At 43.8% G+C, this 24877-nt stretch overlaps 1 protein-coding gene across 3 annotated transcripts; it reads left to right on the forward strand.

Moving 5' to 3' along the window:
- The first annotated feature begins 8867 nt into the window (after positions 1-8867).
- Positions 8868-19597, forward strand: LOC121771358 (rhamnogalacturonan I rhamnosyltransferase 1-like). Of its 3 annotated transcripts, XM_042168147.1 has the most exons (9): positions 15447-16815; positions 16920-17004; positions 17071-17138; positions 17215-17303; positions 17375-17537; positions 17767-18056; positions 18310-18514; positions 18738-18895; positions 18990-19597. In XM_042168147.1, exons 3-9 carry the CDS (start codon positions 17127-17129, stop codon positions 19258-19260), a joined length of 1188 nt encoding a protein of 395 aa, XP_042024081.1. In that variant the 5' UTR covers positions 15447-16815; positions 16920-17004; positions 17071-17126; the 3' UTR covers positions 19261-19597. The 3 variants fall into 3 exon arrangements, with proteins under 3 accessions (XP_042024079.1, XP_042024080.1, XP_042024081.1); XM_042168145.1 differs by lacking the exons at positions 15447-16815; positions 16920-17004 and adding an exon at positions 8868-9473; XM_042168146.1 differs by lacking the exons at positions 15447-16815; positions 16920-17004 and adding an exon at positions 8868-9473 and having other exon boundaries at positions 17423-17537.
- Positions 19598-24877: the final 5280 nt, after the last annotated feature.

Raw genomic sequence — 24877 nt, forward strand, 5'->3', positions numbered from 1 at the left:
GATTAGCTTCTTCGTCTCATTTTTTTTTAATTTAATCATAATCGCGTCATATGTTTTCAATATCCAATGAGCTCATTCCACGTATGATTTCAGTAGCCAAGATAACTGACATTAGTAACAGTAATTTTTTTTCTTGTTTATCATTAGAGCATCTCCAGTAAGACTGGACATCAAATAGCCCTCACATAGCCTTCACACTGCCACATCATCAGCACTACAATTCTCCTGCCACATCAGCTTGCCACATCAACTGGACATCAAATAGCCCTCACATAACCTTCACACTACCTATCCACATCACTAATAACAATTATATAATTTAATTTACACTCGTATCAACATACGGAATTTAATTTACGAGACAAATACGGAAAATTCGAATAATAATATTAAAATTTCAAAAAGTGTAATAATTTAAAAAAAATACATTTAAAAAAATTACATAAATTTACATAAAAACTAACGCCTTACAATCCTCCGCGCCCACAACTCTTCAACTAAACCCTTTTGGAGTCGAATATGAGCCTCCGTCTGGCGCATGTCGGCATGTGCTTGGAGGAGGGCTTCTTCATCGTGAGGTACCCCACCTCGTACGTTGGCGGTGGCGACGTCGTGGCTTGGACCGGCCTCATTATCGTCGTTGGCCCAATCAGTCAGTTGTACACCTTCATCTTCGACAATCATGTTGTGCATTATAATACAGGCGTACATTATATCAGCAATGCAGTCGACATTCCACAAACGCGTTGGTCCCTTAACTGCAGCCCATCGAGCCTGAAGCACACCAAATGCGCGCTCCACGTCCTTTCGCGCCGACTCCTGCCGCGTCGCAAAGTAGGCCTTCTTCGCATCTGATGCGCACCGGATCGTCTTCACAAAGACGGGCCTCCTAGGGTATATCCCATCCGCCAAGTAGTAGCCCATATCATGCTGGTTGTCGTTGGCGACAAAACTGAGGCCCTGGCACTGCTCGTTGAAAAGGGGCGACGAGTTGAGGACGTTTAGGTCGTTGTTCGAACCGGCTATCCCAAAATACGCATGCCAAATCCACAACCGGTAATTAGCTACGGCCTCGAGGATCATCGTGGGATTTTTTCCCTTGTAGCCGGTCGTGTAAAACCCCTTCCAGGCAGCGGGACAGTTCTTCCACTCCCAATGCATACAATCTATGCTGCCTAACATTCCCGGGAACCCATGCTGATCCCCGTGCATCCGCAGCAGATTCCGGTAATCTTCGGGGGTAGGCTTTCGGAGATACTGATCACCGAATACTTCGATCACGCCCTGACAGAAATACTTCATACATTCGATGGCAGTCGTCTCACCGATGTGGAGGTATTCGTCCCACATGTCTGCCGCGGTGCCGTAGGCCAACTGCCTGATTGCCGCAGTGCACTTTTGAATAGGGGTGTGGCCGGGTCTGCCAGCCGCATCGTGCCTGAAGCGGAAATACAGATATCACTGCTCCAAAGCGTTAACAATACGCATAAACAAGTCCCGCCTCACCCTAAAACGACGCCTGAAATGGTTGGCGTTAAAACGCGGCTCCTCTGCGAAGTAATCTGTGAACAGGCGCTGATGTGCAGCTTCATGATCACGATCAACCACTTGTCGACGGTGGACAACTGGTCGTGGGCGAGGTGCCGCCGGCTGCATATAACTCTGCATTCATCGATCAACCTCACGGCTCGTATAGGCATCTAGCTCTTCGTTCATCATACGCTCGTACTCATCCGCATCCCCACCACTACCACCGGCATTACTCATTTCTTAAATTGATCTTGAACAGAAAGTAAGGTAGAGAGAGTACTCGTTAAAACAAGTGGTGCGAATGAAAATGACGTTCAAAGCGCGTATATATAGTGTTTTCAAAAGAAAAAAAAAATAAAATCTGACGCCGGTTTGACGCCGATCTGGGACCCACAATGGCGCCGTGAGGATCGGCGTCGGAACCGGCGTCATCGCGCGAATCGGCATGGCCACGCCGATTTTGACGCCGATTTCGCCGACGCCGGTTCCAATGGTTCGGCGTCAGAACCGGCGTCGGCGAAAAATCGGCGTCGCGATTTTGACGCCGGCATTGGAGATGCTCTTAAAAGTTTAATTTTGCAGATACTAATATTAAATGTTTTATTTCGTTTTTAAGGTAAATTATTGATTTTGTGTCTTTGTTTAAAACGTTGACACACAATTGTCTCGCCGTTTGAATAACTGCCATTTCGGGCTTTCACAATAGAGCCCAACACCAGGTGATCGCGTGTGAAGGTTTTCGAATGCACGAGGAACACATAACCATTGAGATTTGATCGAAGAAATTTGGACACGTAACCTGAGATTTGCATGTAATTTTTAATTCTTTGTAAAATAAATTTGTGCATTTAATTTAATATGGTTTTCAATATTGTATTTTTCAATCTATATTATTTTGATATTTTATTTGCAAACTCAAAAAATAGAAAGGGTGAAAATGGTGGGGTAATTACATTGTACATACAAAATGTTTCATTGGTGTTTCAAATAAGTACAAAAAGTTTTATGTTCACCTATAGTATAGGTTAGTGTTCCAAATTAATACATTCCATGTTTATAACTTTAACACTGTTAGTTTTTTAATGCTTCATCTTATTCATATGTAGATAAAAAAAAATAGGGTTCTACAGCAATTTATCACTGTGAATAGGAAGAAGGTAAACTGTGTAAAAAACAAATCATTAATTGCAATTTTAAGCAACTGTTTAAGATGTTCCATCGATTTCTACTCTCTGTTCTCCCCATGATATATATTGTGCTGGGATATTGATACGATCTCATATCTTAGGAAATCACAATTATTTAGTTATCTTTTATTTCACCATATCTTTTCCATATCTTTGTTTTCTTATTCAATAAGTTAGGTTAGTAGTATTCTAGTATTATAAATAGGAGAGCTTGTTATCATTTTATTCAATCAATTAATGAAATATTTTCTTTTTTTTTCAATCCTAACTTTGGATTCCCTCCGCCGATCCTAATTGGACGCCGGAGTATTCTATCAGCCGCCGAGTTATCTGCCCGACGGGAGCGACTCCCGCGCACAGAAACTCTGCCACCGTCCGCCGAGCCTATTGGTCGCCGGGAATTGATCTCCACCGCCGAGCGAAACTCGCTGCCGGTGCTTGTTAAGGGAAACACCCTTAACAACTGGTGCTCTCATTGAGAGCTGACCCTCCCACCACCTCGAACCGAAGCTACACCGCTGCCCGATGGAAATCATTCCGCGCACAGCAACTGCTTTGGTTGTCCAGTCCCGCCTGTCCGCCGGACAACTCTACTTCTGCAACGCCCGACGAGAAGGATTTCCGCGTGCCGCATTGAAGTCAGACTATATCATCCACCACAGCCACACCTCAATCCATCAACATGTCATACGCATATGCCGACCACCACCATATGTCACGCAGCTACACCGAAGTTGGGCGTCGTGCAAAATACCACCGGGATACGCAACCGCCTCACCAAATGGAGTCGGTCCAGATCCGCCACCCTACCTGTTGGGATCCTCCCGGTAACCGATCACTCCAGGATTTCGATCCCTATGACCCTCCCCTAACGCGGCAGCCCTCTTTTTGGGAACCACCGCCTCACCGGGCATCGCAAGGATACTCGGATTATGATCAGCCACCGCCGCGTCCACCTAGTTGCTGGGATCCGCCCAGACATCGAACCAATAGCCGCTGTCCTCCACTGCCCGTGCGTCATTCTACCTGTGGGGAACAGCCATCCTGTTTGGAACCGGACAAGTCACATCCCTATCAGCCTGATAGAAACCCGTACGTGAGCCGCCAGCCCCGGCGCCACCATCTGCCATCATACCAGCCACCACCCAATCAACCTACCGACCCCCTGGATTGGCAACAGCCGAACCAACCCCACCGCAGCTACCACCCGTCTGGAGAGCCACAACAGTTCGACCAATCTCCGAGTCACCACACAACGATGTTGCCTGCAGCTGCCCGGACCCGATCCGGCTCTGTGAACCTGCCTCAAAAGTCCAGACAGTTTAGGGATTCGAGGCAACAATGTGGTCTCCCCAATAATCTCGAACTCATGGTTCGATCACTCACGCCTGTCCAACAAGCGGCCTTAGACGATTACAACGAGAAATTACGGATTTATAGAATGGAGCAAGCAGCCCTTCTCGCCCTCGTGAATGCATTGTTTGAGGAGAATATTGATGACAATAATCTAGTTGAGGATGTTCCCAACAATGCCGCTAACAATGGGGGCGCTACTCTTGATGTTCCAAACGACGAGGCCATGGAAGAGATCGTCAAGACCGACAATACGCCGCTGCAAGTGATTGGCGGGGCATATGATGAGAAGATTGGAGAAGAAGAGGAGCTTGGTGATTTCGAGGACTCCATATTAGAGACAACAGCAAAGAAGACCAGGGATCGTGTTGCTGTCAGTTCGGATATAGGATCTGTATCAAACGTTGCCATTAGATTGCCTAGTGAGAAACGAGTAAGGAAAAAAGAGGAAGAGGAATCGTTAGACAAAGATGAGGGGGACGATTCTACTGACGAAGGGAAGAATGTCGTCGACTCATCCAATGTTGTTCGAGGGCCATCCAAAAATGATGTTGGGAATTTTTGGGGTGAAAATGAAGGTGCGATGTTGAGAAAACTTTCCAAAGATTCACTGGCTGTTGATGAAAGGAAATATACATTTGATTCGGTGTTTGATGACAAGAGTGGTGATCGTCTTGATCCAACACAATGGGAGTTCGAGATAAAGGGTGGGGTACGAAATGGATCTGCATTGGCTCGAATACAGCGACCGTGCATATTTACATTTGATCCCAGAGGAGATAAATCGCCAAAGCTTCTTCTTTCAACTCTTCGTAGCTTCGTGGTTCCCACCTTGAGGACAAGGTGGATTTCAACCATGGGGGAGTTGATACGATCCCATATCTTAGGAAATCACAATTATTTAGTTATCTTTTATTTCACCATATCTTTTCCATATCTTTGTTTTCTTATTCAATAAGTTAGGTTAGTAGTATTCTAGTATTATAAATAGGAGAGTTTGTTATCATTTTATTCAATCAATTAATGAAATATTTTCTTTTTTTTCAATCCTAACTTTGGATTCCCTCCGCCGATCCTAATTAAACGCCGGAGTATTCTATCAGCCGCCGAGTTATCTGCCCGACGGGAGCGACTCCCGCGCACAGAAACTCTGCCACCGTCCGCCGAGCCTATTGGTCGCCGGAAATTGATCTCCACCGCCGAGCGAAACTCGCCGCCGGTGCTTGTTAAGGGAAACACCCTTAACAGATACATTAAAAAGTTTACCAAAACTACGAATCAAAATTTTGAGTTGGAATACTCACAAATCAAAACAATAAATCCAAAATTTGATTTGAAATACTCTCAAGTCAAAACTAAGAATTGAAATTCCTCTTAAATTTTGTTCTGAAACATAATAATATTTTAAAGCCCTTAGACAAGAATCAAAGTAACTTTACCTTTTGGAATGATCAATTGCTGGGCAGCCCGTCAGTTCACTTCTAAGAGTAAAGCTCTATTTCTTTTAGTACTCTACTAATATGTTGGATGATGGAATAGTTAAAATCTGACGGTGTTAAGGTTAATTAGATGGAATGTACTAATTTAGAACACTAATGAAATATTTTGTACAATATGTAAACTTAAAACTTTTTGTACTAATTTAAAACATTGGTGAAATATTTTGTATGTATGGTGCAATTACCGGAAAATGGTGCAATAAATTGTGGTTGTTTTTGGGCTGAAATTAAAAGTATTGACATGACACGGAAAATGGGTTGTGGCTGTTTTTTCAGCCCTTATTGCGGATGCCCTTAGTACTCATGGTTTTATTTTTCAAAATAAATTATTCTTCAAAAAAAAAATTATAGCAATCGCAATATTGATATGACAGCCAAAATTACACGTCGATTGAGTAATCAATGTATAATTTTGGATCATCAACATATAATTTGGGCTATCTATGGGTAACTATAGTTGTCACATCGATATTCCGATAGCTAGAATATATTTTTGCATGACATTTTGTTCAAAAAAATGAAACGATGTGTACTAAATGATAATTACTTAACGGTGGGATAATTCTATGCAAACCCCCTAAACAATGGAAAAAATACTCTTGCACCACTTTTACTACTAACCCTTTCTATATTGGGCATTTACACAAAATGGTAGTCATAGAAAAAAAAAGATAAATTCTAAAGTACAACACTCAGATAAATTCTAAAGTATAACACTCTAACCTACCATTGCCACCTAAAACCCATTCATTCGCGTTTTTCTTATTTTCTCAAAGCCTTATATTTACTTACTCGCTTGGTGTCATAACTGCCCTTTCTAAGGATATAAAACTCGGATTATCCCGAATGATAGGGGACTAAAGAAGCGGGGAAGAAACGAAAAACGATCATTTGGACATGACTCATAGTTCAAAAGTGGAACTTAAACTATTCCATTAGAGTAACAAGTTATCCTACTTCGATAATTGAAACACTATTCAATAATATAAAAGATAAATAAAACAATGTTTTAGTGGAAGCATTTCATAGAAAAATAATGTCATATATGAAGACACAAAACATTAAGAACTTTTTGAGTAGACAACTCCGTCTCAGTCTTGCTCAATAACCACCGCACTTATCACAGCTCAACCTGCACCCGATTGACCCACAACCCGAGTAGGATTGCCCGAAACCCGACGGGCCGACCCGATTGACATCCCTATTGAAACCTTGTAATTCCACATCACTCAAATCCCAATATCAAGATTGAGTCTCACCTATTACTTTTTAGACCATCCACAATAGGCGCCCAGCGACCGCCCAGCCGAGCGCCGGCGTTGGGCGGTTCGCTGGGCGGTCTATTGCAGCCGCCCAGCGGCTGAGTGGAGAGAGAAACCGCGCAGCGCTGGGCGGTGGCGTGGCGCTCGGCGGTCGGCTGGGCGGTCCGTTCGGCGCTATTGCAGCTCCCGGATCGCCCAGCGCACCGCCCAGCGCGAAATTTAATTTTTTTTTTCCGAAACACTATATATACGCGCTTTGCTCGGCATTTTCATTCGCACCACTTGTTTTAACGAGTACTCTCTCTATCTTAATTTCTATTCAAGATCAACAACGCAAAATGAGTAACGCTGGTGGTAGTAGTGGTGGTAACGGAGGGGATGCTGAGGAGTACGAACGTCGTATGGCCGAGGCGTTGGACGCCTATACGACCAACGCGATAAACCAATGGATGGAAAGTGCCTTGCAGCCGGCGATACCTCGACCTCCCCCCGTGGTCCACCGCCGCAGTGTGATTGATCGGGATCACGTAGCTGCACATCAACGCCTATACGAAGACTACTTCGCACAGGAGCCTCGGTTCACCGCCAACCTTTTCAGGCGTCGTTTTAGGATGACCAGGGACCTGTTTATGCGTATTGTCAACGCTTTGGAGTCTCGATATCTGTATTTCCGCTTCAGACACGATGCGTCTGGCAGACCCGGCCACACACCTATTCAAAAGTGCACTGCGGCAATCCGGCAGTTGGCCTACGGAGGCGCGGCAGACATGTGGGACGAGTATCTCCACATCGGTGAGACGACTGCCCTGCAATGTCTGAAGAATTTCTGTCTGGGAGTGATAGAAGTATTCGGTGATCAGTATCTGCGAAAGCCTACCCCCGAAGACTGCCAAGATCTGTTGCGGATGCACGGGAGTCAGCATGGGTTCCCGGGTATGTTAGGCAGCATTGATTGTATGCATTGGGAGTGGAAGAACTGTCCCACAGCCTAGAAGGGGTTCTACACGTCCGGCTACAAGGGAAAGAATCCCACGATGATCCTGGAGGCCGTAGCTGATTACCGGCTTTGGATTTGGCACGCGTATTTTGGGATAGCTGGTTCGAACAACGACCTCAACGTCCTCAACTCGTCGCCACTTTTCAACGAGCAGTGTCAGGGCGTCGGTCCGGCCATCAGTTTTATCGCCAACGGCAGCCAACATGATATGGGCTACTACTTGGCGGATGGGATATACCCTAGGTGGCCCGTCTTTGTGAAGACGATCCGATGCCCAGGAGATGAGAAGAAGGCCTACTTTGCGGCACGGCAGGAGTCGGCGCGCAAGGACGTGGAGCGCGCATTTGGTGTGCTCCAGTCTCGATGGGGGACAATTAAGGGTCCAACGCGTATGTGGGATGTCCAATGCATTGCTGACATCATGTACGCATGTATTATCATGCACAACATGATTGTCGAAGATGAAGGTGGCGAACTGACCAATTGGGTCAACGATGAAAATGAAGCCGGTCCAAGCCACGGCGTGGCCGCCCCCAACGTACGGAGTGGGGTACCTAACGATGAAGCCGGCCTCTTACAAGCACATGCCGACATGCGCCAAACGGCAGCTCATATTCGACTCCAAAAGGATTTAATTGAAGAGTTATGGGCACGGAGGATTGACCGCCGTTAGTTTTTTTTAATTATGTAATTTTTTTTAATTAATGTACTTTTTAAATTTTATTAATATTAGTGAATTTTCTCGTTTTTGTGTCGTAAATTAAATTTCGCATATTGTGTGATTGTTAATTATTTCATTTTGTATATATTTGTTAATAGTGATGTGGATATTATGTGGCTGGGCTATGGCTAGGCTATTGCTGGGCTATTTGCTTGTTTTGATGATGTGGCAGGAGGATTTTTAGTGCTGCTGATGTGGTAGTGGCTGGGCTATTGCTGGGCTATTGCTGGGCTATTCCTATTGTTGATGGTCTTATTAATTAATTAAGGAACCGAAATTCCCTCTCTTTTTAAACAATTGAAAAGCTCATAAATTCAATTCCCTCTCTCTCTAGAAATTGTGGATCATCATTAAGCCACCAAACAAAGAACTCCCAATCTGCACAGCCAAATATAGAATTGTTGCAGTTCGTTTTTACCCTCAATTTAATCACTCAATTCCCCCCACCGCTCTCGTGTTCTAGAATCTAGATCCCCCATATCTCGATCCCATTTCGCAATCTCTTTCCTGCCAATTCATAAAAATTCAATTTTTCCCCAATTCAAACCCCAAAACGGTACCCAACAGTTGAATTGCACGCGCATTTGGGAGAAATCACATGATTTCATGTATAAAAACTAATTCTTTTGCCATAAAATTCGTTGGCGATACTGTTACCTAGATGAAGGTTTGGCGACCGGGCTTAAATGGAGGCGGCTAGATCAGAGAAATCTCCGGCGGTGCAGGGGCCGGTGATGCCGAGGACAAGGTTGCAGGTGTGGTTTATTAGGGTTTGTTCTTGTATACTAATTTGGACGTGCTTGGTTCAGCTCGTGTCGGTTGGGGAGCTCTGGCATCCTCGTTTGCTCACCGGAAACCCGGGATCCACTAAAATGTCGGCCCACGAGGAGCGATTGTTGCCTGCTCCGCCTCTGCTGCCTCCTAGTGAGCAGCATTTCTCTTATAAATTGTGCTACTTTGTTGTTTTGCTGCGCTATTTATGAATTGTTTATCGGATGAGAATGATTACAATGTAGAGTGATATAAGAGTGACTATTGCAATTACAAAATGGAACGGATAGGATGCTGTACATTTGTGAAGAGTTGATTGTTTATGAGCTGTAGTGGTTTAGGAAGAAGGTGCTTTGTTGCTTAGTTGCTTAGTTGAAGCTCGGTAGTCTTGTTTAAGTTGTTTGGGGCTATACCTTTTACGGTGTTATAGTGTTTATGAATTGTTAATTGGAAGAGAATGATGCCAATGTAGAGTGAGTTGAATGATGAATTGTTAGTTGAAGCTCGGTAGTCTTGATTAAGTTGTTTAGGGCTATACTGTTAAGGGGAAAGGTTGGAGGACAGTAAATAAGCACGAGATGTGCTTTGATAAACTCCAAAATGATAACAGTAATGGAATGAAAGGTGAAGAACTTTATAACTCGAAATAAATGAGCTGAACATGAGACAAACGGAAAGCCAAATTCTCACGCAGGAGGCCAACGATAAATCGTCCAACTATTGATTTCCCAAGATGATCTGCATCCTTTGGGGTCATTATTTATAAAGACTAAAGCAACAAAATAGGAACATACTCTGCAACAAAATAGGAACTGAAGTCTAACTAAAACTGCCGAATCTTCTCTCTCAATTCTTCTTCCTCCTTGACCGAATCAACCAAGAGATTTGTGGGCCAAACTACTTCCCTATTGCCACGCCTGTAGACCCTCCAAGTTCCACCCGTATCAACTGCCCTGCCCGTCGAAACAGCCTTGTTTTCAAGGCTAAAGAACGGAATCTGGCCTAGCATATCCGCCACATCCATCCAGGTAGCATTTTCGACATCCAGCCCATCCCACTTACCAAAACCTGGTCCACCGAGTCCCTTGCACGAAGTATTGATACGGGTGGAACTTAGAGGATCTACAGGCGTGGCAGTAGGGAAGTAGTTTGGCCCACAAATCTTGGTTGATTCGGTCAAGTAGGGGAAGAATTGAGAGAGAAGATTCGGCAGTATTAGTTAGAGTTCAGTTCCTATTTAGTTGCAGAGTCAGTTCCTATTTTGTTGATTTAGTCTTTATAAATAATGAGGACCCCAAAGGATGCAGATCATCTTGGGAAATCAATAGTTGGACGATTTTTTGTTGGCCTCCTGCGTCAAGATTTGTCTTTCCGTTTATCTATTGTTATGCTCGTTTATTTCGAGTTATAAATCTCTTCACCTTTCATTCCATCACTGTTATCATTTTGGAGTTTATCACAGCACATCTCGTGCTTATTTCCTGTTCGCCAACCTTTCCTCTTAACAAATTAGGAACGGACTCTGCAACAAAATAGAAACTGAACTCTAACTAAAACTGTCGAATCTTCTCTCTCAATTTTTCTCCCTCCTTGACCGAATCAACCAAGATTTGTGGGCCAAACTACTTCCCTTTTGCCACGCCAGTACACCCTCCAAGTTCCAACCGTATCATGTACCTTTCGGGGCGTTATTAGTGTTTATGCGTGTAAAATACCGAAAAAGAGATCCTGGGATTACATTCTTGTATCCATTTGACTCCATGATATGCAATATGTTTTTCTTCTCTTCCCGGTGTGGTGAGGAATGGGTTAGAGTTATATTGGTGAGATTATCAACTTGTTTCAACAAGTTCTATTTGGTACTCCTTCCCGACCTAATTGAGACGTTTCTATTTTGGCATAGGAATTTAGGTAGTGGTGTTTATTTGATCGAATTATTAATAGTAAAGTAAGACAGAGGATAAAGTAAGCAAGAGAAAAGAGAAAGAGAATATGAAGGAAGAAAGAGAACAAAGTAAGAGAAAGAAAGAATAAAGTAGAAAAGATAATAAAGTAAGAGAGAAAAGAAGAAAAAGTAGGAGAGATGAATGAGTTAATTTATGCCAAAAGAGGAAACGTCTCACTTAGGCCGAGACGGAGGGAGTATTTGGTTTTGGGTTGGAGATAAGTGAGTGAAGTAGGGTTTTGATAGGAGTGAAAGGCGTGAGGGGAACAGAGAGCATGAGTTATGCTCCTTAATCAATGCAACAATGTGTAAATGCAGAGAATAGAGGAATGATCACTTGAATGAATAGAATGTAAAGAAATAACAATCCTCCGCAGAGGCTTACGACCAAGTCGTCCAATACAATGATCTCTCTAAGATGAATTGAAATTCCTAGCTTACATTTATTTATACTCTAAAGTAAATAACCAAAATGCATAAAAATAGGAATTGCATATGAATAGAAACTGCCTTGCCGAGCTCAGTCTCTCCTGCCTCCTTATTCTTCTCCACAAGCTTCTGCTTCAGTTTCGCCTGCCTCCTTATTCTTCTCCACCGGCCAAACTACTCCCCTATTTCCTCGGCGATAGACCTTCCAAGATCTGTCCGTATCAACTGCCCCGCCTGTCGAAACAGCCTTGTCCACAAGGCTGAAGAAAGGGAATTGGCCCTGAACATCCGCCACGTCCATCCACGTGGCTTCATCATCGTCCATCCCGAGCCACTTGATGAGGACTCGGTCGACTGCCTCACCCTCGCGCTGATCAGTTCGAGTTGCCAATACCTTTTCAGGTAGGAAGGAAGGGCCAGCTCCTCCGAGCTCTTCGGGAAGAGTGGCCTCGCCTATGGCCCGTTTGAGAAGCGACACGTGGAACACAGGGTGGATGCGGGAAGCTGTAGGCGATAAGCCGTTGCGCCAATGCGAGCCTCTATCCGAAACGGCCCGAAGAAACGTGGGGCCATCTTCCTGTTGCGGGAGGAGAAAAGGGTGGACTGCCGATGGGGCCGAAACTTCACATAAACCATGTCTCCCACGACAAACTCCACATCCCGCCGCTTCTTGTTGGCTGAGGCTGCCATCCGGTCTTGCGCTCGTTGGAGGTGGTGACGCAGCAACTCTAGCACTTCATCGCGAGAACGAAGCGTGTCGATGACAGCTTGGGCTCGAATTTCCCCTGGGAGAAACGAGTGCAAGGTAGGAGGGGGGCGACCGTAGACCACTTCGAAAGGTGTCATCCCAGAGGCAGAATGAATGCTGGTGTTATAACAGTATTCCGCCCAAGCCAGCCACTTATTCCATTGTTTTGGCCGGTCCGACGAGAAACAACGCAGATATGTTTGCAAGCAACGGTTCAAAACCTCCGTCTGGCCGTCCGTTTCTGGATGATAAGCTGAGCTCATCTTCAGCTTAGTTCCTGTGGCTCGAAAAAGCTCTTTCCAGAACGAGCTCAAAAATATAGGGTCGCGATCGGACACAATTGATCGAGGTATACCGTGGAGGCGAACCACCTCGTTGGTGAACAGATCAGCCACCTGTCGAGCTGTGAAGGGGTGGCGTAATTCGATGAAGTGCCCATACTTGGATAGGCGATCGATGACGACGAAGATGCAATCGAATCCTCCGGCTCAGGGCAAGCCAGAGATAAAGTCCATGCTAATATCCTCCCAAATCCGGGATGGAATTGGAAGTTGCTGCAAGAGGCCGGCTGGAGATTTGGTGTCGGCTTTGTGTTTCTGGCACGTCGCGCAAGCTGCGACGAATTGGGAGACCCGCCGCATCATTCCTGGCCAGTAGACATTGGAAGCCAGCCGGCGATAGGTGCGGTATGCGCCTAAGTGACCCCCCCGTCGGTGTGACGTGGAACTCTGCGAGGAGCTTGGGTATCCACGGGGAGTGGGGAGGAACGACGATCCTCCCTTTGTAGAAAAGGGTGCCGTGCACCATCTCGTAATGTGGGGCGGTCCGCTGTCCTGCCTCCAAAGCCGACTTGATCTTTAGCAGTGCTGGGTCCGAAGGTAAATCAGTCTGAATGGTCTACCACTCTGGCCAAGCTGGAAGGGATATGGCCGAAAATTCCATCGGTTCCTTATCTCGTCAAGAAAGGGCGTCGGCTGCCTTATTTAGCTTCCCTTCCTTGTAGACGATGGTGAAATCGTAGCCCAATAATTTTGATGCCCAATTTTGTTGTGCCGGGGTCGACAGAGGGTGAGCCAAAAGCTGACGCAAGCTGCGTTGGTCTGTATGGACCACAAATCGGTGGCCCAGCAAGTATGGTCGCCAGTGATGGATGGCGAGGACGAGGGCCATGAGCTCTTTCTCATAAGCGGACTTGGCCAACCAACGAGCTGCCAGGTTCTTGCTAAAGTATGCAATCGGTTGACGTTCTTGCATTAGTACCGCTCCTAGTCCTCGGCCTGAGGCATCACACTCAATCACAAATTCCTTGGAGAAATCCGGCATTTTGAGGAGGGGAGCCGATGTTAAAGCCGTCTTGAGTGCCTCATACGCCGAAGCTGCTGCAGGTGGCCAGACCCACGGTCGTTTGGAGAAGTAGGCAGTGGCTTCTTCAAGAGTACAGTGAGTGGCGCTGCAATTTTGCCGTAGTCGCGGATGAAACGGCGGTAATATCCGGTCAGGCCAAGGAATCCGCGCACGCCCTTCAATGAGGATGGAATAGGCCAACGGAGGACTGCTGATATCTTGGCCGGGTCCATTTTAACTCCCTCGAAAGACACGATGTGTCCCAAATATTCGACGCTGTCCCGACCCAGAAGGCATTTCTTTGAGTTGACGACGAGGGAATGAGCGTGCAAAGCCTCAAAACCTTGGTGAAGGTGACGTAGATGGTCGGGCCAAGAGGTACTGTAGACCAGGATATCGTCGAAGAATACCAAAACGAACTTCCGAAATGCCGGTCTGAAAATGTCATTCATGAGGCTTTGGAAGGTAGCTGGGGCGTTGGTGAGACCAAATGGCATCACTAAGAACTCGTAATGACCGGTGTGGGTTCGGAACGCGGTCTTTGGCACATCGTCGGCTGCCACACGGATTTGGTGGTAACCGGCCTTCAGATCAATCTTGCTAAACCACTTTGCTCCGTGTAGTTCATCCAACAATTCTTGTATCACCGGAATGGGGTATTTGTCAGGAACCGTTCTCTTGTTCAATTCCCGGTACTCCACGCAGAACCTCCAAGAGCCATCTTTCTTGCGAACGAGGAGTACCGGGCTGGAAAACGGGCTCGTGCTTGGCTGGATCACGCCCGAACCCAGCATCTCCGCAACGAGCTTTTCCATTTCGTCTTTCTGTAGATGATTATATCGATAAGGACGAACAGAGACAGGTTCCGTACCTGGTATAAGCGGAATGCGGTGGTCAATTCGCCGACGGGGGGGAGCCCCGCGGCGGATTCCGTGAGGGAGGGAAATCCCCCGATCAGGTGCAGTAGCTGTTCCTTGGCGTCGGGCGAGAGAGCTGGATCGATGCCGAAATGAGTCGTTACTGTTTCTGTGTCCATTGAATGAAGGATCCACCCGTAGTCGCCCTCCTCAACGCGACGGAGGTCCCTGGTAGAGCAGGCCCGTCGCATGAGGGTCGGGTTCCCCTTGAGTGCTACCGGTCTGCCGTCGATGGAGAAATCCATGGATGAATGTTGCCAATTAACCATTACATAACCTAGGGAGGCGAGCCATGAGACCCCCAAAATTATGTCGATGAAACACATAGCAAGATATCGTGAAGTCTTCATTTGCCATTGTAACAGTGACACCCTTGCAGATTCCAGCCGCCCGTCGCGTGGAACCGTCACCTAGCACGACTGAATAGGGTGATGTGGGGGTAATCGGTAGTTGCAGCTGCTGGGCGCACTGCTCGGAGATGAAGCAATAGTTCGCACCGCTGTCCACCATTATCTTGACCTGTTGCTGGCCTACATGTCCAAACAACTTCATGGTATTAGCCGTATCCAGCCCATTTAGGGATAAAACGGAGAGCTCTGGCTTGATCATATCGTCCAGCTCCGTTGTCTCCTTGCGTTCAGGGTTATCCATCGGTCCCTCGTCTTCCTCGCAGATGAGGACATTAAGAGTCTTGGGAGGGCACTTGTGAGTCGGGCTAAACTTGAGGCCGCACTTGACGCAGGTGCCAGCCGCTATGTGCCTCCATACTCCTCCGTTGAGATATTCCGGAAACGTTTGGACACTGGGCGGGATGATCCCGTGGAAGAGAACTGAGAGGGGGGGTTCGAGTACCCTGCGGACGACGGACGTCGCTGCTGCCCGGTGTAGGCCTGTGACACACTGTGGGAGGGGGCAGGGGCTGTCCGCGGAGGTTGCTGTGATGCGAGCATGTCGATGTCCAAAGCTAATTCGACAGCATCCTCATAGGTGGTGATTTTGGAGGCCTTCATTTGCAGGCGGACCTCCGGACGGAGTGCAGCCATGAAAAATCCCAAATATTGCTGACAAGAGATGTCTGGAACTTGCGCGAGGCGTGCCTCAAAAGCCTCCACGAATTCAGTTAGAGAGCCCGTGTGGCGGACTGCTGCGAAGGCTTCATACTCGTTCAATACCCCAGTGCCTCCGAAGTGTTTCATCAACTCTCTCGCGAAACGAGCCCACGTCAGATCCGGAACTCGATGTCGCAACAACTGGTACCAAGGGAGGGCCGCGCCTGCCAAAGCCACCATTGCGACGCCCACCCGGTCCTCGGGGGCGGTTCCCGCGATCAAGAAGTATTGTTCCGCCCGTGCAAGCCAAGCGAGGGCGTCCGAGCCGTCGAAGGTGGGCATGGGCGACGCCGAGGCACCCCCGGTGGGTGTTTGTTTTGACCCTTGTGCCGCTGATGTGGAACCGTCGTCGGTGTTGGAAGGGTCCTTGAGTTTCAGTGAGGCGAAACCCGCTCGCATCTCCTAGAGCGTGGCGGTCAGTTCGGTTCGGACCTCTGCTACCTGGTCCTCAGTGTGGCGGAACTGAGTATTCAGTTCCTTTACAGCCGCGTCCAATGATAAGTTACTCCGCTGCAAATCACCCGTCGCCTTCTCCAATTCATCCAGTCGCGTGTCCGCCCGAGAGTTCACCATCGCTCACCGCACCAATTGATAGGAGTGAAAGGCGTGAGGGGAACAGAGAGCACGAGTTATGCTCCTTAATCAAAGCAACAATGTGTAAATGCAGAGAATAGAGGAATGATCACTTGATTGAATAGAATGTAAAGAAATAACAATCCTCCGCAGAGGCCTACGACCAAGTCGTCCAATACAATGATCTCTCTAAGATGAATTGAACTCCCTAGCTTACATTTATTTATACTCTAAAGTAAATAACCAAAATGCATAAAAATAGGAATTGCATAAGAATAGGAACTGCCTTGCCGAGCTCAGTCTCTCCTGCCTCCTTATTCTTCTCCACAAGCTTCTGCTTCAGTTTCGCCTGCCTCCTTATTCTTCTCCACCGGCCAAACTACTCCCCTATTTCCTCGGCGATAGACCTTCCAAGATCTGTCCGTATCAGGTTTTCTTTCATATCAACTTAAAGAACTGGTTTTCCATTCACTCATGTGAATCGACTGAAATTGACATGCTCGAAATACACCTTGATGTGATGTTTTTGTTTAGGTGAATTCATGGTGTTGTTTCATCTAAGGATCTTGCAATTTTTGGTTCATCATGGGGATTGAATAGAAATACGGTTTTGTTTCTGGTATCTTATTTTGAACAATTGGAATTCACCAATATCAAAATTTTAGTATTGACAAATATTTTTCAGGGAATTACACAAGTAATGGCTTTCTTAAAATATCTTGCAATGGTGGCTTGAATCAAATGCGGTCTGCGGTATGAAGTTGTGCATGCTTTCTCCATTCGTGCCAACTTAGCTTTGCTTGTCTAATTTTGCACCTTGGAGTTTCAGATATGTGACATGGTTACAATTGCTCGACTTCTAAATCTTACAATGGTCGTTCCAGAGCTTGACAAAACATCATTCTGGGCCGATCCTAGGTATTTCTCATTATATGGATTATTGATATCTTTTGCCCGATGTATTTCCAAATCGTCAATTTTACATGCAGCAATTTTGAGGATATTTTTGATGTGGAACATTTCATCAATTCATTAAGAGATGAAGTCCGAATAGTAAAGAGGTTACCAAAGAGGTTTGGCCAACGATATGGATATCAACCATTTGTGAAGGCTCCTGTTAGCTGGTCAAATGAGCAATACTACTTGCAACAGGTCCATATGTAACTATGTCTATGCTTATATTTCTGATGATTTTTCAACAATCATTGTCGAATTCCCCCCCTTTATGTACCAGTGTCCATAATTTCTAGATAGAAGCTGAGAAAAATCATTGTAGTTTCTGCTGCTATTGAAAATGCAATGCTAATCAAAACAAATGAATTCTTATTACTGTTCGTCTATCAGAAGTCTGCTGTAAAAATCTTAAAATCTACCTTTGCAGATTCTTCCTCTCTTTGCTGAACACAAAGTGTTACACTTCAACCGAACAGATTCGCGGCTGGCCAACAATGGGATTTCCCTGGAGCTTCAGAAACTTAGGTGCCGTGTCAATTTTCATGCCCTAAAGTTTACCCCTCAGATCGAGGCACTGGGAAACAAGTTGATCCATATAGTGCAACAGAAGGGGCCCTATTTAGCCTTGCATTTGAGATATGAGATGGACATGTTGGCCTTTTCTGGATGCACACATGGATGCACCAAAGATGAAGCAGAAGAGCTCAAACGAATGAGGTATTTGCGTAAACCAATTTATCACTTCTTTGGACCAAAATCTGGGTTTGGAATGAGGTTATTTTTAGATGATACTTATCTGTTCCTTTCCGGGGATGCTTAAAATGAGAATAGAACTTAATGCATAAACTTAAGAAAATGCTGTCAGTCTATATAATTCATCACTGCCATACGTTTTTTCTAACTCTTTCTTCCTCTTTCTTTTAGCCTGCACATGCATTTCCTTATTCCGTTCTTGACTTCTCTGCATCAGATACACGTTCCCTTGGTGGAGGGAAAAAGAGATAGTATCGGAAGAGAAAAGATCACATGGCTTATGCCCTCTTACTCCGGAAGAGATGGCTTTGATATTGCAAGCATTGGACTTTAGCAGAGAGACACAGATCTATATTTCGTCTGGTGAGATATATGGCAGCGAAAGGAGACTTGCAACACTAAGAGCCACTTTTCCAAGGATTGTGAGTCAGTTCCTTTGTTCCCTTCTCCATTTCTACGTGTGTGTGTGCTCAAATTCGTTATGGGGAAAAGTATTTACTAGAAATACTCTGCACTCATTATGTGATATTAAGGCTGGTAGCAAACACAAGTTCATGAAATTAACTGTCTTTGGATCGTACACGTAGAGCTCTTTGGTATTTTAGGTTGATACTTAACTCAGATTTTACCACCGTACAAATTCAGGTGAAGAAAGAAATGCTGCTGGCCCCTGAAGATTTGCGGCAGTTCCAGAACCATTCTTCTCAAATGGCAGCACTCGATTTTATGGTTTCTGTTGCCAGTAATATCTTTATTCCAACGTACGATGGTAATATGGCAAGGGTTGTAGAAGGCCATCGTAGGTAAGGGGATGAACTCTCTAACTGGTGGGCTCTGTATCTCAATCAAATCTAGCAACACAAAATCTGAAAAACCTCGTGTTCTAATATTTTGCAGGTATCTCGGATTCAAGAAAACATTCCAACTGGATCGTAGAAGACTCGTGGAACTTGTTGATTTACATCATAATCAAACTCTCTCATGGGACGAGTTTTCAGCTGCTGTGCGGCTGGCTCATGAGACGAAAATGGGACAGCCGTCTCAGCGTAGAGTTATTGCAGACAAGCCGAAAGAAGAAGAATATTTCTATGCGAACCCTGAGGAGTGTCTGTGTGAAGACACGAGGTGTGCGGACTTGTCGCCCATTTGGAATGCTACCATGTCTTGATGAGATAGGCCTCCAGGCGAGGAGCTACTTAGATATAATGTACAGATTGAGCATGGAGTGGTATCAAGTGAGGAGCATTGATGCCATTTGAGAAAGCAAAGGCTTAGATTTGGCAGAATGCTTGGATGAAACCGGTAGAGACAAGTAGCAAGAGACCAGACCTAATTTGTTGATAGGTATGTGATTTTGGTCATCACAAGGTATTATTTATGAGTTGCTATAATTTCCTCGATTCATTTTGTTCATAAGCATTTCTTTTCTTTTGCTTCTGACTGCAGTTTGTAATTCACACACACTTCCCAGCTATTTATATAAAAGTTGCCCCAGTTTGTAATTACCTTTTTTTTTTTAAAATATTGATCAATTGTTTAATTGAATCTAATTTTAGTTTCATTAAACCAAAGATCAAAACAATCCCTAATTATTCAATTATATCTATAGGATGAGTTGTACCAATTGAAATTCCCAAAATGAATCTAAGATCAGAGATCAATTGAAATTCCTAAGTTGTGTTTGCTCTAACGAATATATAAGCTTTAAGGTTGGATAGGAATAAGACCTTCTGGGTGGAATTGCCACAACATGGGCGTTCTTCTTAGAGCATCCACAATAGTGGACGAGCCGGCGGACGAGCGACCGGCGAGCCGCTTGTTTGTCGCGCGCTCGTCCACTATTGCGACCGGTGAGCCACGAACGGACGATCCAGACGGACGACCTCTCGTCCGTCGGATAATGCAGTCGTCCGTCCACCCGCTCGTCCGTTATTGTGGGCGCTCGACGGACGAGAGCATTTTTCTATTTTTTTTCAAAACTCTATATATACGGCTCGTTGCACTTCGTTTCATTTGTACCACTTGTATTAACGAGTTTCTCTTCTTTCTCTTTACATTTCTCGACATCTCGAAATGGCTAGTGGTAGTGGTAGTGGTGCGGGTGGCAGTGGTGGTGATGCTGATGACGTATCACGGCGAATCCGCGAAGAGATACGGGCCTATACGTCCGTGGAGATAAATCGCCTGATGCGGGAGGCCTTGCAGCAGTAGCCGGCAGTACCTCGCCCCATCCAGCATTGAGCTGTAGTACCCCGGGACCACGTCGCTGCACACTAATGGTTGTTTGACGACTATTTCGCTGAGCAGCCGTGGTTTGGGGACAACTTCTTTCGGCGGCATTTTAAGATGCACCGGGATCTATTTATGCGTATCGTGAACCCTTTAGAGCGTCAGTACAAGTATTTCTAGTTCAGGGTGGCATACCCGGTCACTCGCCTATACATAAGTGCATTGCCGCAATTAGGCAGTTGGCCGGAGGCGCAACCGACATGTTCGACGAGTACCTCCATATCGGCGAGACGACTGCCAGCGACTGTCTCAAGTATCTTCGGAAGCCTACCCCCAAGGCTGCCAGGATCTAATGGATATGCACGGGTCGATGCACATGTTTCCTGGGATGTTGGGCAGTATAGATTGTATGCATTGGGAGTGGAAGAACTACCCCACCGCCTGGAAAGGGCACTACACGACCGACTTCAAAGGCAAGAATCCCACGATGATCCTCGAAGCCGTAACTGACTACCGGTTGTGGATTTGACATGCATATTTTGGGGTAGCCGGGTCGAACAACGTCCTTCAGTCGTTGCCCCTTTTCAACGAGCAGTGCATGGGCGTCGGTCCGACCATCAGTTTTATCGCCAACGGCAACCAGCATGATATGAGCTACTATTTGGCGGATGGGATATACCGTAGGTGGCCAGTCTTTGTGAAGTAAATCAGATGTCCAATAGATCTAAAGAAGATCTACTTTGCGAGCCGACAGGAGGCAGCGCACAAGTATGTGGAGCGGACATTTGGTGTGCTCCAGGCTCGATGGGCGGCGGTGAAGGGTCCAACACGTTTGTGGTATGACGACTGCATTGCTGATATCATGTACGCATGTATTATCATGCACAACACAATCGTCGAACAAGAAAGTCCAGAACTGACTGGTTGAGCCAATGAAGATGCTGCCGGGCCAAGCCATGTCGTGGCCACCGCTAATGTACGAATGAGGATACCTCATGATGACGCTGGACGACTCCAAGCAATTACCGACATGCGCCAACAAGAAGCCCATATTCGACTCCAACAGGATATAATTAAATAGTTGTGAACGCGGAGGAGTGCACGTTGATATTTAAAATGTAATTTATGGAAATTTATTTTTTTTAATTGTACTTTTAAAATTTTTTTAATCTAATGAAATTATGATTGCATTTCCCCGTATTCGTGTCGAAATTTTAATTCCGTATTTGTGAAATTGTGAATTTGTTGTTGGGATGTCATAGTGCTTGTTCTAGTGATTTTCCACTATTGTGCAGTGGGATGTCCTAGTGATGTGGCAGTGTAGTGGGATGTCCTAGTGTTGTGGCAGAAGGTGTTTTTGGGATGTCCTAGTGCTTGTCCGTGGGGATATCCTTCCTATTGTGGATGCTTTAACAAGAATTATTGCAGTGGGATAGTGGCTAGGAGGATTTGAAAGGCATTATGGCATTAAGATTTCCAAGGTTTAGCCAAGGGTTAGCTCAAGATCCCACTCCTCGTCGTATTTGGTTTGGTATTGCTACCGCACATGACTTCGAAAGTCATGATGGTATTATTGAGGAACGTCTTTAGAGAACATGTAAACCCTAAATTTTTGTCTCATGCCGATGACAGGCCATAGCCGACACTGGGAAATGAAGACGTCCGAGCTACTAAGAAGGTAAAAACATTTGATTCCTTTATTTTCGAACATCTTCTCGAGTAATTGGATATTTGATGCTCAACTTGCAAAGTACATACATGGAACTTCTTGAGTTAACTGTCTTTTTAAAAATATTAGTATTAACACCCGTGCTATGCACGTGACATAAGAGTTTCAAAAAATGTATACAATTTTTAACGAACTTATAGAAAATAAGAACTTGAAACAATGTGAAGATTTACGAAAACAAAAATATACTTATATTGTCTCATTTTAAATGAAGAATTTACTACTTCATAGTGAATGAAACAGTTCAAATTATACTGATAAATTATACAATTTTAATTTATGATATAAGTGGAGTAAAAAAATTAAAATAAATGATAAAAAGATGTGTGACTAATGATAAAAGAATATGAGTTAATTAGATTAAGATATACAAATAAAGAAAACACATGTGAGTAAAGATCAAAAAGTAAAAATCATATAATTGGAATAAACAAATAGCTCAACAAATGTGATCAACAAAATGTGACTATTCAAATATAGGAACCAAAACTTAGATAAACAACAACAATCCAGTAGTTCACAAGTTTTGAAACACTTCTTCGTAAACAACATTAGTAGTGGAATCACCACTACTATCATTTTCATATTTACAAACTAAAATCTTCAGACCTCCGCGACTCGTAACTCTAGATATAACAACATACAGTTGTCCATGATTGAAGACTGGTTATCTTAAAAATAAACTAACATGTGACAGAGATTGACCTTGACTTTTATTAATCATCGTTGCATATGACACAACAAAGGGAAACTGCCGCCATTGAAATTTGATTGACAACCTTGGATCAGATGATATCAAAGACATTCGAGGAACTAACACTTTATGATCAATATAATGAACATCCAAAACTGCTGCTTCCAAAAAATATAGTCACCTAATCTTCAAATTATCAATCGAGTGTCATTGCACAATCCACATTAGCTACACAATAAAATTACTCACTCAAATTACACGAAATATGTTGCTCAACGACGTCTCCAACTATAACTATGGGACTCTCAATTGATCCATCCACATTAGCTACACAATAAAATTAAATATTATTAGAACAGAAAAAAATTACAAATAAAACAGGAACAAATTAAAATAAGGATAAATTGAAAAAGTTACAAAGAAATTATATTAAACAAAATTACAATAGCAAAAAAATATGATTATTAGATATAACAATAATGGGCAAAAAATAAACTGAAAATCTTACCCATATGCATACAGATATTACTACAGGCATGACAATGTTTTTGTTCAATAAAATATTTCAACAGAAAATAATTGTAAGACCAAAACTAATAATTAAAAGTTTACCAAACAAATTAATTTTGTAAAGTATTCAATGAAAATGACCCAAGAAAATATAAAAGTAAACAATTACCTAATAAATTCGAATTGGCCTCATAAAATGATTACAAATTAATATGACTAACTTATGATTAAACTATTTAATGCGACACGGTGGATGAAGCGTTGACACGGTGAATAAGGCGGCGGGGTGGGCGACATTGATTTCGTCAAACCTTACAGAAAATCGGAAGAAACTGCCTCGCTCACCGGAATCGGGCGAGAAAGGTAACAAATCTTCACTTTAGTTTAATTAATCGACACAAATTCATGAATTCCAGATAGATTCTTCATTTTTTGTTATTAAAGTTTTTGATTTCAGTTAACAATGGTTTTCGCCTCTAATTTCAGAAACAAATCCATGGTTCGCGACATCCACAGTCTCAAAAACCGAAAAACCTCAAACCGTAGTTCAAAACTGATACAAAAACGGATAAATGTAAAGGGTTTCGGCTTGACCAAGTTCTAAAAGGTATCATTTCTTTACTGCACAATATTACTCACCTAATAACCGTATGAATGTTTAAAAAAGGGATTAAGAGACCAAACTTCATCTATTTATATTTGCAAAATATTTATTCGAAAGGTTTAGAAAATTGTTGACAAATTTATAGGATATCTGCACTTTAACTGTTATAAAAACTCAATACTAATACTATATTCATACTGTACAGATTGCTCACTACTAAAATTTCCTTCTGTTCTCTTGCTCACTACTAAAATTTCTCCTATTGTTGGCAGAAAAAAATTAGGAGTAACATTACAAAGGCTAGACAAAGAAGGTAAACCGGTCCAAAAATTAGGACAACATTTCACACCATTGTAAGCTAGCCACTGACCTGAAACATTAGGTGTCAAACTTTGTTATGAACAGGTCTTCAAATTTGCAGACCTTTTTAATTTTTTCATTGTTAAAATGTAGAATATGAAAACCAAAATGTCTTCAATCTGACAGAATTTATATCATAATTCCAATCCAGTATTGTCTTCACTTAAGTAGCAGTTAACCTAAAAAGTGTCACAAAACCCAAAAATACCTTTTCATATGCCCTAATTTTAAAAATAGGGTCCAACATAGGGGTTTAATAGATCGTAAAATTATTTGAAAACACATCTAAAGTTAATTGTTGTGAAATTGCCTTTTGATTTAAAATATGTTCATTTTGCCTTGAAATTAAAACTAACAATATTTTCTCACTGATATTGTACCATAGATATACAAAAAATGGTTTATTCATAATTAGAGATCTTGGGGTGAAGATTATCAACCAAGGTGATAAAATGTGCCATTAATTCAGTTACTTCTGAATAATAAACATCTCTATATCAATTTGTATTTCAACTTAACATTTACTAATTAGGAACTGTTTTTTTGCAGGGATTCAGGAACACAAATTGCAAATCAAGTAGCAAGAAAGGAACTCAGATTCTTTCAAATTCAAAACAGAATGTCATAGAAGGTAGACAACAAACTCGTTATAAGTTTAG

Source organism: Salvia splendens, chromosome 16 (genome assembly GCF_004379255.2).
Source record: "Salvia splendens isolate huo1 chromosome 16, SspV2, whole genome shotgun sequence".
In the NCBI taxonomy this organism is placed as follows: Eukaryota; Viridiplantae; Streptophyta; class Magnoliopsida; order Lamiales; family Lamiaceae; genus Salvia; species Salvia splendens.